Source organism: Dendrobium catenatum, unplaced genomic scaffold (genome assembly GCF_001605985.2).
Source record: "Dendrobium catenatum unplaced genomic scaffold, ASM160598v2 fragScaff_scaffold_1482, whole genome shotgun sequence".
Lineage (NCBI taxonomy): Eukaryota > Viridiplantae > Streptophyta > Magnoliopsida > Asparagales > Orchidaceae > Dendrobium > Dendrobium catenatum.
In genome coordinates, this window is record NW_021319944.1 from 1,449,226 (window position 1) to 1,469,743 (window position 20,518).

General features: G+C 34.2%; 1 protein-coding gene across 1 annotated transcript; it reads right to left on the bottom strand.

The window, feature by feature from the left end:
- Nucleotides 1–4,004: 4,004 nt before the first annotated feature.
- Nucleotides 4,005–16,236, bottom strand: LOC110111958. The gene is made up of 8 exons (XM_020844028.2): nucleotides 16,092–16,236; nucleotides 15,726–15,774; nucleotides 7,324–7,590; nucleotides 7,103–7,202; nucleotides 6,894–7,014; nucleotides 4,436–4,557; nucleotides 4,214–4,335; nucleotides 4,005–4,093 (listed from the first exon to the last, which is right to left on the bottom strand). The coding sequence occupies exons 3-8, from the start codon at nucleotides 7,478–7,480 to the stop codon at nucleotides 4,005–4,007; spliced, it is 711 nt and encodes a 236-aa protein (XP_020699687.1). The 5' UTR covers nucleotides 7,481–7,590; nucleotides 15,726–15,774; nucleotides 16,092–16,236.
- Between the last annotated feature and the right edge of the window lie 4,282 nt (nucleotides 16,237–20,518).

Consider the following 20,518-nt stretch of genomic DNA (forward strand, 5'->3'; position numbering starts at 1 on the left):
GCTTTTGAGTTTGGAAGTGTTCTACCCATACTTGTCAATGACGTAAAATGACATGCACTATGGCGCATGGCGCGGCGCACCTACGACGATAACTGCATGATGCGGCGCAGATGTTCAAGTTGGCACGCGCCATTTAAGCCATGTGTGCACCATGGCACATGGCGCAATAATAATAGTTATATATTTTAATTTCTAAAAATAATGTAATAATTAATTTTTAAATTATTTGCTATGATTAAAATAGTTTAGTTAGGTTTTATTAGACTTAATTTTAAAATTATTTGATATGATTAAAATAGTAGGATTTGAATGGTGCTTTTTATTTTTTCTATTTGGGGAATAGCATTGCAATTATTTTAGTAGAGATTTTGGACGAACTTGAAGCTCGCTTTAATTGTTTGGACTTTGGATCACAAACATATTCAATCAAGCCTTATCCAACTTGATTGATATTTTAAAACAGGATCCATATAATGATTTTTATAATTTTTTTTTTATTTTGAGTCGTGTTCAAAATGGCAAGTGCCGCTCCATGCACTACGCGCCATGGCTCCGCGAGAAACTTTGCACCATGGTGCGCCATTCGCCTTTGACAAGTATGGTTCTACCTGTGCAAGGATTAGCGATGATGGTGACTGTGTCAAAATGACGACATGGATGTACAAAAATTCATCCTTTTCTCTCTCTTATATATATTTACATAGATTTTATTACACTACCCTTTTTTCTTTTTTCTTTTTTTAAATCTTAATAACAATAATAATCACAATAATAGTGATAGCATTGACAGTGAATTTAATAACAAGTATTATTAGTGCTAATATTAACTCAAAGAGAAATGAAGAGAGATTACCCTCGGGCTATTTGAAGTATAGAGAGATAGTAAGTTGGGCTGATTTTGGGAAGGGTTGGGCTGTTTGAGGTGTTAGGGGAGATGGACCTTTGCAAATGGGCTACAGTGTGGGTAAAGAAGGCTGTCGGCTTTTGCAATGGGCTTAGATTTAGGAGAGGAAGATTGTTGTTGGGCTTTGGAGAGTAGGAGGGCTGTTTGGGATGGAGGAAGTCAGCTACAGGAGATTGAAGGTGGCTTGCGGCTAGGTCATCGGATAGAGGGCATGTGTGATCGGTTTGGTGAGGAGATTCAGAGGCATTGCGGATTTGTGGCTTGAAGAGTTCAGATTGAGTGCGGTCGGCTGCAGCAGAGTGGAAATGGGGCTGGGTTGGTATTCGACTACAACAACAACAACAATATCAAGTCTTTATCTCACTACGTGAGAATCTTTTTTCTCCATTGTGTCCTATTAAAGGTCGGTATTCGACTGAGGGTATTTTTTTTAAATTTGCTTTAGGGGTCAACATGGTCATGTTACATCAAACAAGGCCACATTGGTTTAACCTAAGACCAAAATAAATTAATTAGGCTAGGCCATAGGTCAGTTGGATGCTTAGGGATTCCAGTAGGTCTGTCCACGAGTCAATTTAGCCTATTGTATGTAAACAAAGCCAAGGGACAAAATAAGTTAGCTCATGAGAGTTCCTCTACATATGAGGTGATCAAGTCTGTGTTGATTTTTTGTCTAGCCCATTCCAATAATTAAACTAATCAAAGGTCAACTGACTTGACCAGGATTCCTATTAAGTCAGATTAGTTAGCTTCAATCATCTTAGGACAAAATTTGAGGTAATATGAGCCCATTAAGCTAGTTTGAGTTAATTAAATCATCTAGGATTCTAGAATAAAAGAAGGGAAGAACTGCACTTCAAAAACGGTTCTTGACTTGTTGGGTCGGTCGGGCCTAGGTTGTGGGCTTTAGAGACGGGGTAGTGTAACATGCCCTCTAAGCACAAACTTTTAGGGTCATTTGGGACAAAGAGAGAAGCAAACCTACACCTCCTTGGCTAGCATTGCCATGTGTCCATTGGGCTAGTTGAGACTGGATTAAGGATTTTAGAGTTTGGGTTAAGAAGTATTGGCTCTAAAAAGCAAACCTACACCTCCTTAGCTAGCCTTGACATGTGTCAATTAGGCTAGTTGGGATTGGATAAACGATTTTAGAATTTGGAGCAGTATGGCTCTAAACATAGGTTTTTGTAAGACATGTGGGACAAAGAAGGTAAAATTGCACCTCATTTGTTGACCTTGGCCTATTGGATCAGTTAGGGCCAAGATCAAGGGCTTTAAAGTCAAAGGTTAGGTAATATGGGCTCTAAACATGTGCTTGTATGGTTAGTTTAGGTGGGTGTGTGAGGGGGTGTCATCTAAGTCCTTATAGGCCAATTGGAAGTTTGGAACCATTTTGATGTCTACAAGATAAGGCAAAATCAATTGATACTTGTTCGTTTTCTTAAGGTAATCTCAAGCAAATTATTGTCATATTGCACCAATCAGGGCCATACTAGTTTATCCTGAGACCACAACAAATTAATTGGACTAGGCCATAAAGCATACTGAATCTTAAGAAATACAATTAGGTATGATCATGAGACAATTTAAACTTGTCAAGAGTTTAAAAAGATAATAGGCTAACTGTGCTTAGATTAAGGCAAGTATTATTTATGTTAACTAATTTTTCTTAACCCAGTACAATAATTGGAATCTTATATCAATTGAGCTAAACAACGGTCCTACAGAGCTTAAATGGTTCAAAATAAGACCATCTCAGCACTTTGAGCCTATTGAGGGAGCTAGAGTTGAATTGGACAATCTAAGACTGTTCAAGTCAACGGCAACCCACACAGGTCAACTAAAAGCAGATGGGCAATCCAAGGCCCATGCTAAGAGATTTGGACTTTTTTAAGGATGCTTGAGACTCCCTCAAGCTAACTGAAGCCACGTAAAGTCTATCAAAGCTCCTGAGGATTGTTATGGGTCATCTAGGATAAAGAAGGGTAGCTCTACGTCATTAGTTGATCTTGACTTGCTGGATCAATTGGGTCAAGTTGGGCTAATTAGGCCCATGTAAAGAGTTTGAGAGTCTACGATTGGGTAGTATGGGATCTCAACACAAGCTTATAAGGTCAGCCCCCTCTCCTTCTTTCACTAAGACATTTTAGAGGTAAAAGAAGCATAATAGTCTCCAATAAAGATGTTCTTCATATTTTTTTTGCTCATATTATTAATCAAGCTTATCTTTATAAAGTATTAATATTTATTTGGTGTTCAAAGAATCAAGTCAATAATAACTTTGTTATAAGAACATTATGAGTAGTTATATTTCTACTTGAAGATCCCAAGTCCATCTGCTATAATTCTTGTGTATGGAAGTATCTTATTATATGTGAAAAGATCTTGAAAAACATTCTAAGAATTTATTGAAATAATTATTAAAAATAAAGCAATTTACAAGTGTGACACTCTAAACATAAAAAATATTGGTGTACCATCACAATATTGCAATAATTAATACCACTACTACAAAACCCTAATTTTTATCTTCTTACTTTGCAATTTATTCATCTGACATTTAAAAAAAATTCATCTGACATTAAAAAAAAAAAAAAAAAAACTTATTCATCTGACATTAAGATAATGGATGCAAGTATATAACAATTAAAACTGAAAATGTCAATCATGCACATTTTTAAGGTTGATTAATTAGAGACTAAGGCTTTGTTTGGGATGACTTACTGCTTCTTAAAGCGGCTTTTTAGTAAAAAAATTAAAGCCGCTTTAAGAGGCATGAAGAAAGTTACCCCAAACGAAGCCTAAATTGCACCAAGTTATGAAGTACCACAATCACAGAAATTTGTTCAGAGTAATTAATCGTTACTATGCAAGCTAGAAAGTCAAAGGTTATCACCAAGCATATTAAACTATCTCAAGGATCGGGAGATTCAAAGGAGACGCTAAAGGAAAGCTTCTTTTTGAAATGGTTGGAACAGGTACCAAAGGTAACACTCACATGCTACTATTACTGCATTACTGTATATGACATGCCTTTAGTTAACGATATGCTAGAGAAATGAGAAGTTTCATATCATCCTACGGCCAACTACCTCATGCATCAGAAGTTATATATATCATGACCAGAATGACCCTTAACATCCCTAACAGATGAAGATGGAAATAATAAGTTAAAATAGACCATTTCATCTGCATAAAAGTGATGCAGCCAAAATTCTCACGACAATGGCATTCTTAAATTAGAAGAAAAAAGGAAAAAAACTAAATGCAAGCTGAAAAAAAAAAGATTAAATGGATTAGGAGTTCCACCTGCTGCCCAGAACCAGTATGTTGAATGTGTATACTTGGGTGGAAACAAGAAAACCAATATTGGGATTGCAATGCACGGAATAAAATGGAAGATCATGCACAACCTAAGGTCATCAAAGGTCCTGAAATCGCACAATCAAACAACTGAAATTAGTCTTCTTCAGTCATTAAGAAGACAAACATGCTCATCCAATCTCTTAATATGTAGAGAAGGTAGCCCACCTTTCAAATGTGGCACTAATAAAAACAAGCATCAGCAGAGAAATCAAACAAGATATTCCAACACGCTCATCCAATCTCTCAATAACCAGGTTAGACAAAAGAGAAACAGTAGAAATCATCATCTGCATAAAAAAAAATATTACCACAAAGGATTTCAGATAGTAACATTTCAACAAGAACATATAAATAAAAATAAGGGCAAGTGGCTCTGGAGCATGCACTTGAAACATATAGCCGATTGAAGAAAAAAAGGAATCAAGTAGTTTGAAGAGCAGGGATATGCAAGAAAGATTAAAAAATTTTTTGGGATCATTATTGAACAAAATAATAAAAACGCATAATCTAGAAGTTTTATCAAAATTTGGTGAAGAATAATTTGAATATGAGTAATAAAATAATACATGAACAGTAGAAACATCATCGAAACCAATTCGCATGGTTATGGATGCAAAATGGGCGCATACGTAGCACCATGAATAATGATTCAAAATTAGCCTGAAAGAGCTAAATTTGAAAAAGAGGGGCAAGAAAAAAAGTTTACGACTCGCAAGTAGCATTCTAAAACATCTTTTTTGTTCTTAAATATTAATATCAAAATGCTTCTTATCAATCATTTGACATCCACTTGGTCTCTAATATTACATTGAAAGGATTTTTCAGCTAAACAATTTCAATAACCCTGATGACTTTTCAATTCTCAAGAGGCATCTTATTTGGACTTGAAGCTTTACATTTGTTCATCTTCTTTAAAGCTAGCTCAAGTTCTCTTTTTTAAATCAATCTATACTATATTTCATAATTCTATTAGTATGCTTTTCTAAAAAGATTTCTTCTTTGAAATTCTCATCTAATAATTTCTCAAAATAACATTTTTCGTCTTTCCTTTGAATCTCAATATTTGGCGAACATTTCCATCAAGATATAGGCATATGTCATATGTCAACGGTTAAATTGTTTTTGATAATTTTTCCAATGTTTTTTAGCATACATTGTTTACATAATGATATTGCTGATCCTTTGGAGAAATAGAATCGGAAGTGTTTTTTTTTTTTGTGTGTGCTTTGAGATTTGGTTAGTAATTTCTTATTCCCTATTCAGTTATATCGACACATTATACAAAATCTTCTAGGAAAACAGCCAGATTATTCTTGTTTTCTCCACTATCATCTTTCAAAATTCCAAATATTGTTGCCTGTTAAGTTGCATGATATCAAGCAGAAGATGCAAGCATTTATACAAGAGTAGATTCTACAAGTACAAAATTAAAGATCTCACAAATTGATTGCAAAATATTTTAGTGTGTTGTGCATGAGAAAAAGATCACGTGCACAAAAACCTAACATCCTTCACCTTCTTTTACTTCTTCCTTGTTCTTGTCTAGGGGGGACATTGAATTTATTTCAAGAGATTTGGCCTCAACTTGAAATCTCATACTTTTTTTTGGCTTGATTCATGTTCAAGTCGAGTATTTTGGCTTGATTCATGTTTGAGTCAAGTAACTAATAATTGATTTCAAGTTGAATTATAACATGGTTCAAGCTAAGATGTGAACTATATTTAAAGATCCTCTCTCTCTCTCTCTCTCTCTCTCTATATATATATATATATATATATATATATATATACACCAGCGCACATGCATGTGAAGAGACACGGTGCATGCACAAGTTTTTACATTTAACATATGTTTATAGAACACACATAGATGTGCATAATAAGTGTTTATGACTATATGAACTCATTTGAATGTTTTTCTGTGTGTAAAACACAAGGTACGCAGAGGCACATGTAACAAATTTTAAATTTTGAACTGCCATCCTTAAATTGAAGCAAATCAATTATGATATTGGGACGATTAAAGTTTGAGCAATTATCAAATGAGTTTCAACTTGTGAACATAATTATCAACCTGGTTTTAGTTAAAAAAGAAAATCATAAATGCTCTCATTCCACATTTCAAGGCCCTACAAATAGAAGGACTAAACATTAAGTTCCCTGAATCAAATTGATTTAGACTTTGACACATGCACCTAGACTCATACAAGTATCAATAAAGCCTCCTAACCATGAAAATACTTTGATTTTCAGAAAAAAAGGCATAAAACATATTTACAAATGTACTTAACAACTACAAGAAGCAAGTTGTAAAAACATTATAGCATAATATCAAGTTTTGCTTCGTTTTAAATTAAAAAAAATTCAATATTTTAAAGATTAAATAAAAAAGCACTCTGTTATCTCATTGTTTTTCTATACGGGCCCACAATAAACCTAAAATTGTTCTTCATATTTTCTCATAGTCTCACGTTTCACAAATATTCAAAAAGAAAAAGAAAAAGAAAAGAAAAGAAATGTTGCAATAGAAGCAAACAAGTATTCTAACCATGTCCAAAAGATTTAGTCGATGATCAAAATATACCATAGAATAAGAGTCTTAAGAACACCGAAAAATCCATACCGGCAATCTATCCCAAATAATTCGATCATCATCTGGCTTCAAATGGTAATAAGCAGATCCAAATGCTGCTGCAGCAATCCCAGAATAGAACAAAACCCATCCCCAGATTTCTCCTTTCAAGCTACATAACAAAGCCAATAATCACTACTAATAAACTATGGCAATTTGCAATCCACGTGAAAGACATAACAATTGAGAAGAGCCAATACCTGATGCCAAAACAACTACCGGAGAGGCAGAAAACTAGACCAGGAACACCAAAGAACAGGTACGGATACGTCGTGAGCACATTGAGGGTGTTGGGAACTCCTGGTAGGAGAAAAATCAAAACCCAAAAAATTAAAGTGAGAGGAAATTGGTAGAAGGAAGAGATTATAAAAAGATAAAAATTTGAAGTAGGCCCCCAATATCCAAAGCCCGAACAAAAAACCTAGGAAGTTACGCATGTCAGCGAACATGTGTTGGTTGGGTGAGTGGGGGATCCTTGGCGTGGCCACCAAGATGATGAGGGCGATTAGGGCAGCTACACAACAAAGATGCAGCCGGTTCTCCCGCTGCAGTATGAGCGCACAGGATGAAAACTGCATGCTCGTCAATAATCACTCTTTGGCGTTGTTTTATTGATTGATCTTTCTCTTGCCAATCGTCACTGGCACTATCCTTTAGAAAAATTCCTTTGTTTGACATTCAATAGAATCTGTACAATGGGAGAAAATCTGCTTCTAAGAATTACCCAAATGGGGATTTGTTAAATAAAGCCAAAGAGAATGTGGTATGGTTATCTTCAATACTAGAATAAAGATGTTGGCTTCGATACATAAAGGTGAACCATTGAACATACTAGGTAGGATGTGTATAAAACGATGCTTCAAGCTCATACAAATGGTATTTTGAATTAACATTTTGACAGGACTCAAAACACAGATGGTTCAGTTTTCAATGCTACATTCTACAGAATGTTTACTAACAAATTTAGCACCAAAAAAAAAACTGTTGTTGTCGAGATGTTCACCCCTCTTTCCACTAAGCACATTTAGCTAGTTTGGGACACCTTTTTTTGCTACTTTATGTTAAGAAAAATAGTTAGTAAAAAATAATATATGATTGGAGGACAATTTTTATATAATTTTTTTAAAATTATGTCTTTAAAAAGTTATTTTTTGAAAAGCATATTTAAAACTGTAGTGGAAAAGTGAGCTTTAGGAAAATTTTTATACTAAAATTTTTTTTTGATTTATGAAACAGTAAGAAAGCTGTCCCAAACAAAGCCTAAAAGCATAAATAGAAAAGTATAAGCTATTACAAACAAAACATTAACCAGTAATCACGGTGTAAGTGCAATGCACATAATTAAACAAGTAGAAACATAATAATTAGCATGAAAATAAATCTTTAAATCACCTTCTGTCATTAATTTTTTATTACTTTTGATTGCATGAAAGTTATAGCATTATACAAATACTAAAAAAATAAAAGCTAACTAGTAAAGTCAAAGATAATATAATTGTGTTTTACATGAAAATGCTCGATAATTTATATGAAAATGCTTTGCCGAGGGATTTGGAAAGGACCGATGCTAATAAATTATCATACTGAATTATGAATATTTAATCACATTTGAGCCATCCATGCAAATTGGATTTCACCAGTTTTTTTCAAGGTCTAATAGAGTTGAGGAAAATATTTTTCAAAGGGGAGATATTATCATCATCATCATTAGTATTACTACATTATTTGGGGTCAGCTTTATGCAATCATTTTTTCTTCGTTGAGTTAGCTACGCTGTTAAACTTATTCTTTGCAAATCATTTTGAACAATTTTATTCATGTTATTTTAAGCCTACCCCTTCTTCTTCCTAAACCTCCAAATCTAATTTTATTTGCTCATATAATGTATACAACAAAAACAAAAACATCAAGCCTTTATCCCACTATGTGGGGTCGGCTACATGAATCCTTTTTCTCCATTGTGTCCTATTAAAAGTCAAATTCTCGTTTAAATCTAATAAAGAAAGGTCATTCCTAATATTTTCTAACCAAGTCTTTTTAGGTCTACCCCTACCTTTCTTAACATAAGTCAAATCTAATACCTCTACTCTCCTAACCGGGTCATCGCAAGGCCGCCGTTTTATGTGACTAAACCATCTAAGGCGTCTCTCTCTAATCTTATCTTCTACTGGAGCTACTCCAACCTTTTCACGTATATGCTCATTTCGTATTCTATCTCTAAGGGTAAAGCCACTCATCCACCTGAGCATCCTCATCTCTGCCACACTTAACTTAGTATTATGCTTCTCTTTTAATGGCCAACATTCGGCACCATAAAGCATTGCAGGCCTCACTATCATCTTATAGAATTTTCCCTTAAGTTTGAGGGGTACATTTCTATCACATAACAAGCCCGATGCATTCCTCCACTTCAACCATCCAACTTGAATTCTGTTGATAATATCCCCATCTATTTCACCATCACTCTGAACAATAGATCCAAGATATCTAAAACGTGTACTCTTATTAATGACTTGATCGTCCAAAGTCACAATCCCCTCACTAGGTCTATTACTACTAAAATTACACTCCATATATTCCGTTTTAGATTTACTCAAGAGAAAGTCTTTAGACTCTAAGGTTGACCTCCATAATTCAAGTTTACCTTCAACTCCCTCTTTAGTCTTATCAACAAGAAGAATATCATCAGTAAAAAGCATACACCAAGGTACATCCTCTTGCAAATGTCTAGTGAGAACATCCAAGACTAAAGCAAAAAGATATGGGCTTAAGGCTGATCCTTGATGTAACCCAACCGAAATAGGGAAATACTTGGTCAATCCACCTTGTGTTTGAACACAAGTAATAGCTCCTGCATACATATCTTTAATGTTTGAATATAAGCATTATTGACTCCTTCCTTTTCAAGAACTCTCCATAACACTTCTCTTGGAACTTTATCATATGCTTTTTCTAAATCAATAAATATCATATGTAGATCCTCCTTATTTTCTCTATATTTCTCCATCAAACCTCTTAATAAATGTATGGCTTCCATAGTCGACCTACCCGGCATGAATCCAAATTGATTTTGAGAAACATTAGTATCACGCCGCAACCTATGCTCCATAACTCGCTCCCATAGTTTTAAAGTATGACACATTAACTTAATACCTCTGTAATTCGCACAATCTTGTGCATCACCTTTATTCTTAAAAATAGGAATTAACACACTCATTCTCCACTCATCTGGCATCTTTTTAGTCTTCAAAATAGTATTAAAAAGTTTAGTAAGCCATGAAATTCCTTAATCTCCTAAGCATTTCCACACCTCTATTGGAATATCATCAGGTCCAACAGCTTTTCCACACCTCTATTGGAATATCTTATGTATGCATTTTCTATCATTTGCTATACATGTAAAAACCAAGTAAGTCTATTTTCAAGAACCATATTTTCAATAAATGTCACTCCCATCATTCATCTAATATAATCATTGCTTAATATATATTTCTTAATTTTTTCATTCATTCATATCAACATCCTCATTTCTAACAAACAACTTAGCTATCAAAGACCTTTTTACTACCTTATGAAGAATTCATACAACATCTTCAGCCTAATTATAGTGGTTTAAAATTTACCTTCAAGTCTTCCTGCAATTCTCATACTCTATAACAATCTTGAATCACTTCTCCATTCTAACTACTCATTCTTAATTATATAGGTTCTTGTGAGCACAGAAAATTCACGCACCGGCTCTGTTGCGAGAATTTAGAATATTTTGGATCAAAATTTCAAAAGCAAGTTTTGATTACCGATAAAATACTATCAAGAGATTTTACCCTTATTTTACAAGGAATTTAGATTTGATTTCAAATTTATTATAGGCGCAGTGTTAAACAACAATATATTCTTTTGAAATCAAAGATAATATAACAACAACATTAACAAGGGTGAACACTTAAAAACATCAACATCATAATAATAAAATGTTAAAAGTCTATCATAGAAGAAGAAGGGAGCAAATATTTCAAACAAAGATTGGAGGCACTCCAACTACAACAGCTCATGATTCAATTTATTTCAATAATGAATTAGTCTCAAACCCATTTTTAATTCTTTTATTTTACTTGTATTGAATCAGCTAGTCTAACCCTTTATTAAACCCAAAATCAGTTTATGTAAACACTATAAATAGACTCAAATGTTGTAATTGAATTCAAACAAATAAGATTTATGCTTTCTTCCTTTTCTAATCTAGTAATCTCTCTTATTTCCCCTATTCTTCTCTTAGAGTTTACGTCTACTCTAAATATGCCTACCCTTATTGGATGCATAGAAGCTTAACACTCATGCCCTTATAGTTTAATCACCCATCCCAATAACAACAACAAAAATTTTGATGGAGGGGATAATGATGATGAACCCGATTGAACCCGATTATGATCCCATTATTTCGTTATCCCATGTTGTCATCATCCCTAATCTACTTAGTCAAAGGAGGTAATCAATCCAACTTGACCAAAAGATTCTTATAAGTAGCCATGAGTTGTTTTGTCCAAGTGAACCTTAATATTTTTCTAATGGAACAAATTTAGATAAACCTCACTTAATAGAGGGCTTTATGCCCCATTAACTACACCATGTGATTCATTACTTAAGAGTCTTTTAGCCATTGGAAAACTTCTGGGCTCTAATCGCAACCTCAATTTAACGGTGTCATTTTGCGGCAAAATCACCCGATTAAAGGGCTATGGTTATAATCGTCTACCTATAGTTCCATTTAATGGCAAAACTATTAGTTAGATGATACGTATCACGTCTTTATTGACGATAGATTATTTGAAAATGAATCATAGCAATAAGCATGACACTAAATGGACCATTTGTAAGATGATATTCTTTTTGAATTTGTCAATCTCTACAAACGGTTACGAATGATGGATATATTTTTGCTTTAAGTTTGTACGCAATAGATTTCGCTTGAATGATTTAAATTTTGTGAATTTCTTGATGCTTTTAAATTTTTACTTGAATTTGAGGCAAAAAGAATTAGATAAAAATTTAAGGGCTTTTATAGTCCCCTTAACACTGCCAAGTCCTGGATGAGAAAAGTAGAGGGTTAGATTAGGTAGTCGACATCCAGCGTAAAACTTGTAGAATAATCATGACATGAATCATTTAAAAAATTGGCGAAAAAGGATTCATGTAGCCGACCCCACGTAGTGGGACAAAGGCTTAATGTTGTTGTATATAGTCCCCTCTGAGTAAAATTTATATTCAACACGAACAATTACCAAGGTGCATAGATTTATTTTATTTTTTGTTATTTGAACATTGTCGACTTTGCACACTTGCTAATAACGTATAGAGTTCAATGTTAACTTCACGAGCTGTCATACGAGTAGTAAACTCAAGAGTTTGTATTTTATAATGACTTTTCTTTACAAAAGATATTACAAGCCTAATATAGATGTAAAACAAAATATCACCGTAGATTTTTAAATTGTACATTCATTAATGAGAATAGGATTTATGGTATGCCATTTAAAACTTATTATATCAACTCCAGTCCTTACAAGAAAGAAAATCAGACCATAAATGTGAAACTTATGAATCTGTCCTATAAGCAGAGCAGCCCACTTGAGAGCGTGCATATAATATTGATATTTTGGCGGTTGAATTTTTAAAAAAAAGAGTTTGAATTTTTTTATATAATTATAAGATTTCAAAATATTTGCATGCATTTTGAGGTAAACCAAATCTAAAAATCCATTCCATTTTAATTTGCACAGTATTTTCAAACCTAGGATTTAAGCATTCAATGAATTGATCAAAGTACAAGTGAGTTGATTTCAATGGTTCAATGTGTCACGAACACTTTTTGATACATTTGCAAGGCGCACTTTAACGTTCCACGGTACATTCGAGCAGTGCACTTATATATTTCTTGGATATTTACATGATGCACTTACATGTTTCTTAATGCTCTTACACAGTGCACATTACCTCTTTGCTCATAACCCTCATATCCACGTCTCTCCCCATACCTTCAACCTCTGTCTCTCTCTGGAAATATTCCAGATAGGGCCTTCTCCCATTTCTCTCTATGATCCTTACATCATTTTCATCCCTACGAATTTCAGAATTCGTATTTCTCCCTACCGACACTCTTGCCTCCGATGCCGCCGTTTTGTTTTGATGATCCCATATCTTCTTCACCATCTCTTGAAGATCAGAGAATTTGCCTTCTATGGAGGAAATTCTATCCTCCACCGTCACTTTGATTTGGCACATCTCCCCCTCAAGCAGTTCTTCTAAAACATCCACCTTCTACCCTAAAAAATCTGAATTTCGTCCCCCAAAAATAGCAATCAACAACTCAAAATAGCAAGAACTGTTACAGGAATTCACCAAAAACAGCCCAGACATTGCTATGATACCAATTTGATATGAAACACTTGTGGAACTCAAGTGGAACTTATCAATTTTAATATTTCAGCAATATTTCACCATAAGACTCCAACAAATCCGAGAGAAAAATAGCAAACTGGATGAGAAACAAAAGGAACACACTAAGATATAGTTGATCCTCAATTCGAGAGGAGGATCTATCTCTCCCAACTCTCTAGACGTCACTAGAGCCCAAGAACATCAAGTACAAACCAAAATTAGCAAAGACAAGATAACCCTAACCCTAATTCCCCTCATCTACTTAAAGTAAATCAAATAATAAAGCAAAAGGACAAAACAACCATGAAACCCTAATTTCTCTCTAGCCGCTCCCTCCTTTCCCTCAATTTTCAAATAGTTGCCCCCCAACTGTAGCTTGGGCGGACGGCGGACCCTTGGTTCGCCTTGAGTAAACCATGGCCGGCCCCTTTCCTAGGGTCAGCTAAACTGGTCCATGAACCGGCAGTCTAACATAAACTTGCATTATGACTATTAGCTTTCTCTTCATTGATTGTTGTTTTTGAAAAAAAAAATTCTTCAAATCTAATTTGATGTCTTTTAAATTGCAGAAAAGCACTTTAGCAAAAAATGCTTTTGTATTCAAGTATCTAAGAAGTGGTCATTGTGAAGCCAAAAATAAGGTTTTCTATTCAATTATGTAAGGCCTTATTTGATTGCCTGATGTTTGAGCAAATGTTTTACAACAAGATGAAATTCATTAAATTAATTATTTGATCGGATGTCATTAGGCATAAAGCCATAAACATTGATTCACTCTTGCAATCCTCAAAATATATAAAAAAGAAACTTTCATTTTTCAAAACATATTTTATATCTACAAGCAACTAAGCGAGCCATAAGAAGAGTTAATTGAGAAGCAAACTATCTCAGCTCATGTGCAAGGTTGCTAATAATCAATTAGCTTAACTAAACAAATACACAAGACATAACTTCACCAAAAGTGCAGTATATGGTGTCTTGTTAAATACTGATGCTATGATGATGAAGTGATGCAAGACCACAGATAAGCTAGGAGTTGAGTGTCTTCATAATTTAGTGCACTTTTGGCGGCCATTCTTCTAAAGTTAATCTGAACTTATAAGGTCTTGTTGGAAGCTCGCATCTCAACTGAGAATACATATAGTTCTTGTTTACGCAATTGTAAGATGCAGAACAACGTTCTTCTTTTATATGAGATGCAAAGCAAGTTGATTCACAAAGAGCAGATGCAAAGCACATTCTACTGAAACAGCTTATTGAAATAAGCACATACAGAATTTTTTAGAAGTAGTCAATTTAGTCAACAAAGCAGAACTGACAGAAAAAAAACAACGTGAATATGGAAAGTTTAAACAGATAATATAATGGGGGTGTTTGAACTCTCTTCCTACAGAAAATATAAGTCCATAGTACCTATTTCCCTGAAGTTCTAGTTCTCTCTACACGTATCAAGATACAGAATATTATAGAAAATTAAAATAGAAAGTTTTCATGCCAAACATTGATAAAAACAGCATCTTTTTCAAAAATTTGAGTGTAAGAATTAAGATATTTGTATTTAAGATCCATTTATAAATGGAATTCAATACATATTTTGCTTCAACTCAATCAACTTTTATTTAATCTCTTTTGCCGAAATGTTGATCTTTAAGGCAATAAGTTTCACAAATTTCACAAGTTACTGTTTATTTTGATTTTCTATTACCTTCTGCAGAGTAACTTAAAAATGGGCTGCAATTTAGATTATATCAAATCATAATCATGCACAGTTGGGAATTTGAGATGCTAAAATCGGCCGTTTTTACTTGCTGATGATAAAGCATGGAATTTAAAACGCTGAAATAAACATATTTAGTTCAGTTACAAAACAAAATCTAATTTGCAATAAGTCAATTCACAATTCATGTCCTCAGAAATAAAATCAACAGAAGCAGCAGTAGCACGTCATTATCAAGAGAAATTATTCCATGTGGAGTCCGGACGGTAAAGAATCGTCCGGATGTAAGTGTACACAGTATTTATATATACTGCGTATTAAAAAAAAACAAACTATGTACAAAATTATACTCAGTGTAAAGAGAACCAGAAGGACGGTTCTTTACCATCCGGACTCCGCATGGAATGATTTCTCCATTATAAGGGGAAAAAAGGGAAATTTGATAGTTTGTTTCCATAAAGGTGAGGCCTGATTAAAAATTAGAAATTATTATCATCATTATCCTCATCGCAACATGGCTTATTAAAATAAATAACTGATAAGAAAAACTAATAAATAAAAATGAAAACCACTTTTGAAACTTGAAAGTGATTATCAATAAAATACAAAAGGATCGGGGAACAACCAAACGGACGAACAGAAGACCATTTAAAAAAGAGGAAGCCAAATACCTTTTACCCAGACCATGTCATAATCAGTTCCACTTGAGGAGACGTTCACCTACAGAACAGTAACACAAATTAATATGATATCACTCATAATAGATATAACATCATCACGCGTGGATTACGTGAACGAAAATAAAATAACTGCGAATACATCAAAATTCGATTTTGGAAGTATCTAATCTTCCGGTCACAATCACGACGAACAAGGAGGCCGTAACCAATGGCTTTTTTCAGGGCGTAAATCGCGCCTTTTGTTCTCTCATCCATTTTCAACCATTGGCCGCCGGTAAAGACTAGGGCACGGCTAGCGCCGGTGGATTGAGATGTCGCAAAGCTTGGTAGTGGAGATTAGGAAGAAGAAGGACTTACCTGGACTTTGGCCTGATTGGCACGATCCATTGCTTCCATGGCTGTGCATTGCTACCGTATTCTCGATGATTTCTGGAACTTTGCGGTGGTTTCGGGCTGTAGTTCATTGATAATAATGACTAAAAAAGGTTAATTTTTGCCGTATGAGCAGGAAGGTTTTTTCTTTGATAGATAAACCAAATTTCAGCGCCTTTATTGTTGATTAACAATTGATTTAATAAGAATTAAGATAGGAAAACTTTCTATCTTAAAAAAATCAAAATATAAATATTTATTTAGGAAAACTTATGTTTATAAAGTTTAGGAAAACTTTCTTACTACTTTCTAAAAAGACTTTTATTAACAAAATAATTTATAAAGTTTATATATATATAAGTGACTTTAGAAAATAGTAATAAGGTTGTCTCAAATGAAGCCTTAATACTCACATAATTATTTTTTTAATAAATGATGTTACACATTTAAAATTGGTAGGATTTTATTTTCCCTATTAATTTTACACATGTTAATATAATTTCAATATCATTAAATTATTTTATACCATATAATATGCTCACTTATTTCTTTCTTAATAGTGATTAATTAGAAGTAGGTATTTGAGGTAGAGTTTATAAAAGGGTCTTAGCTTCTAAAAAATATGGATTGATTGGATAGTAGTATTATTTATATTCCTCTCAATTAAGTTTCTCTACGCATCCTTCTTATTCTCTCTCTTCCTCTTCCAATAGTTCCATTTCTTCTTTTACCTTTATTCACTTATCATTCTCTCGTAGGGCACTAAGTGATATCGAGAGAACAAATGTTGATCCCTACTACTGCCTCCCACCTATAACTACAGCCATTCTCACGTCAAGTTGCTTGTGCAAACCATTTTGATCTCACACCCTCAACGACTCATATACTCACTACATGCTCATCGTGTATGGCTTATTAAACTAATCATACACCTACATTTCACCCCTGAGAGTAATCATAGTCAAGGAGGTCTCAAAGTGCATCGATAATTATTTATAACTCTCTATGTATATAATCGACAAACCTACTTAACTAAACATCGTTCTAAAAACTTGCTCAATTGGACATCAATTGTCTTATATTTATACTTAGAGAAACCCCAATCAACCCAATCATGATCTAAGTTCATAAAACCATGTGATTGTTGACATCATTTTAATATGAGGTTAATTAAATCAAAACCAAATTCAAACACAAAGCAATCTCAATCCAAACTCAAATTCAAACTCAAATCCAAATTCAACCCAAATCACCTCAAGTAGTAGTCATCTAGTGGCTACCATTTGGTATCTTCTATCCCATCACTAACAATCACCTAAACCATTTCTATTGGTATGAGTAAATCAAACTCAATCATCCAAGTTCAAAGCCAAAGCCAAATCCAAAATCTCAAGCCAAAAGTCAAGGCCAAAAGCCTATGTCCCATAACTTATTTTGGGTGATTTTTCAATCACTTCAAACCCAAATCAAATGACTTTGGATTCATGATTTTCCAATTGCATAATGATCAGGTATGTCCCTAGGCTCAATCCTCCAAATTTTAAAGAAATCCAAGCTCTTTAACCCCCAAAACTACATTGAATTCCAAAGGATATAAAACCTTTAAATATTTATAGCATATGCTACTGGACTGTGTACCTTGTGAAATTTGACTGTTGGACCCTCTCTAAAACCCTTGAACATGTTCATGATCATTCCAATGATATGTTAAATCCAAAATTGAACATTTGGTGGACCCTAATTAACCATGGGTCTAATTGAGTCCAAAACCCCAAAAAAACACTAAAATCAAACCTTATCACAAACTTTAACATGGCTCATTAAAACCAAAAGTTAGAAACTCCTTCAAAGCATTCCAAACATCATTTGGGATGTGTTTAAACTAAACCCAAACTTTGGTCAACCTCGATTTCCTCGGTTGACTAAGTTAACCATGATTAACCCAAAAGCCCCTTAAGCCATTCAATGTACATTGTGAACTTAAAAACCCCCTCTTTGCATGAGACCTCTTTTAATAAGTTTGAAATGTCATTTGAAAGTGAATGAGCCCAACCTCAAGCCTTAGTTAATTGTGGTTGACCAAGCCAAGCATAGCTGATCAAATAGCCCTTGGAGAGTTCAAACATACATTTTAATCCAAATGACCTTCCCATTACATAAGAGCACATCCATTGAGCTAAAAATATCAATTTAAACTTGTTAGACCTAACCCCAATCTTTGGTCAAACTTAGTTTCCCAGGTTAACCATGGTAGACTAAATGAACCATATACCTAAATCTAATTCAAAATTAATGCTCTAAGCATAAAAAAAATCAATTTGAGGCCTTGGGATGGCCCATTAGGTCCATAAGAACTTCCCATAGGTGACTCAACCCTTGGGCCCACTTGGGTTAGCCATATAACTTGACCCAGGTGCCCAAAAAAGACTTCACTTGAGCTAAATCTCAACTAAGTCCAATTAAACCAAACCAACACTTGCATTAAGTCTCCCATAACCCTATGCACCTACCCTAAGTGGCCCACCCCTTGAGTCCACATGGGCTTGGAGTTAGGCTAACCCAAAGTGACCAAAATCACTTTGGGTTGAGCCAATTTCCAGCCTAGGCTTCAATAAGCCCAATTGGCTCTTGCATTGAGTGGCCCTAGCTCCTATGCACCTCCCATGGTCAGCCCAGCCCTTGCTTAACCTGGATCAAGACCCTTGCTAGACCAAACCTTCCAAAAATGTCCTACACAAGCCATCTTCCATGATTAGGCTCAACCATGCCCAATTTGCCTCATCATTGGGTTCAATAAGCTCCTTGACATCTTTCCACCTCAACCCAATGGTCGGTGGCGATCATAAAGAGCTAACATGGATTATCCCAATTATTTAAACTCCATGGATGAGGTCTGAGTAAGGCATCACAACCCAGACTGCCTAATTCAATTCCAACCTTCAAAATTGTTCCCCAAAGCTACACGAAACTCCCCTTAGCTTCCCTAACTATTCAATGATCTCCAAAGGTAGGCTCGAGTGAGTTCTGGTGAAATTCATTCGCTCTCACTCGAAGTCCCACCTTGGGTACTCCTCCAATCATGGTCCTTAAAGAATAAAGCATCCCCACTCTTAGACGAACATGACTGAACTCAAGTGTTAGCATTTGGAGTTCTCTTTGAAGTAATTCCCTAATTTTGAGCTCCCTAACTAGGTAGTTTGCATAAGTGTGAAACAAACCTTCAAACCAATGGAATTTGACCATTGGATTGAAGGTTTCTAACACTCTGATGCTCTTTATGAAGTTTGAAGCGAGTTCAACGATGATATCTCTCGGATCATGTTGGAGAAGCTCCACGGCTTAGGAAGCCCGCGGGAGGTGGAGAATGAAATCAAAGCCATTGATTTCGATTAATGGCTTAGATTAAATTTTGTGGTTATGGAGCCTATTTAATCACAACCATAGGATTATGGATCGAACTGATGTGATAAAAGCATGTAAAACTGTTAATGGCCCAATCATTAGCCAGCCAACAAATGGTACCGCACGTAAAGGGATTACTGACTGTGTAATCCCTAATTAAAAATTCATAGAAAATACAACAAACTTTGAAAATTAATAACTCCTCACAAACTTGTCTAATTAGGGTGTTCTTAGGCTCATTGCAAATTAAGGTCTTGAGGAGACCTATAAAAGACATATGGCTTCAAGCATTGATTATGTATGAAATTAAAATTATTTTAGTAATACTCCTAGGGGTATTTTTGTAAATTCTCACTTAAACACTCATGTATGTTTTCCTTAGGTAATTAATTAAATCATCTTGGAGGGTCCACCAAGGAACCAAATTTAGTGGGCTTCAACCTTGGGGTCTAGTGAAGCCATGGTTTAAATTTCATTGTATTTGGACACCATTTGGTGTACTATCTAGTTAACCCAAAACTAGCATACATAATTGAAATAGGATCTTAATTAAGTCATAATTAGTTTAATATAAATTAAAATGTGTATTACTCATAATTAAATATCTGATCATAGAAAAATAAAAACTTTATCATCAACCCTTAAAATTGATCAAAATTTAATAATTAAGGAAATTTAATAATTACTCAAAATAAATAATAAAAAATAATTAAAAAAACTAAAATAGTTCAAAACACTTGGGATCACCCGTAAGAGTCATTAATAATATTTGGGAAAGGTTCCAAAACGTTTAAAATTGATTTGGTGCAAAAATCACAAAACTCCTCTAATTAAGCAATTTAATAATTCCATTAAATCACCAAACTTTGAAAATTCATAACTAATTATAAAAAAATTCCAAATCCAGCAAACCCAGTGCGATTTTACTCATCTTATAGTCTAATATTTATAAAAAAATATGAGAATTCCATAAACAAATGTAAATAAAAAAGTCAATAAATGGATATTTA

What these genes read in the sequence shown, in the direction of transcription:
- LOC110111958 (XM_020844028.2), bottom strand. Translation starts at nt 7,480, where the DNA reads ATGCAGTTTTCATCCTGTGCGCTCATACTGCAGCGGGAGAACCGGCTG. An exon ending in TTATTTGGGATAGATTGCCG is followed by an intron (nt 4,558 to 6,893) that starts GTATGGATTTTT and finishes TTTTTTATGCAG; the next exon opens with ATGATGATTTCTACTGTTTC. An exon ending in ATACTGGTTCTGGGCAGCAG is followed by an intron (nt 4,094 to 4,213) that starts GTGGAACTCCTA and finishes ACTTTTATGCAG; the next exon opens with ATGAAATGGTCTATTTTAAC.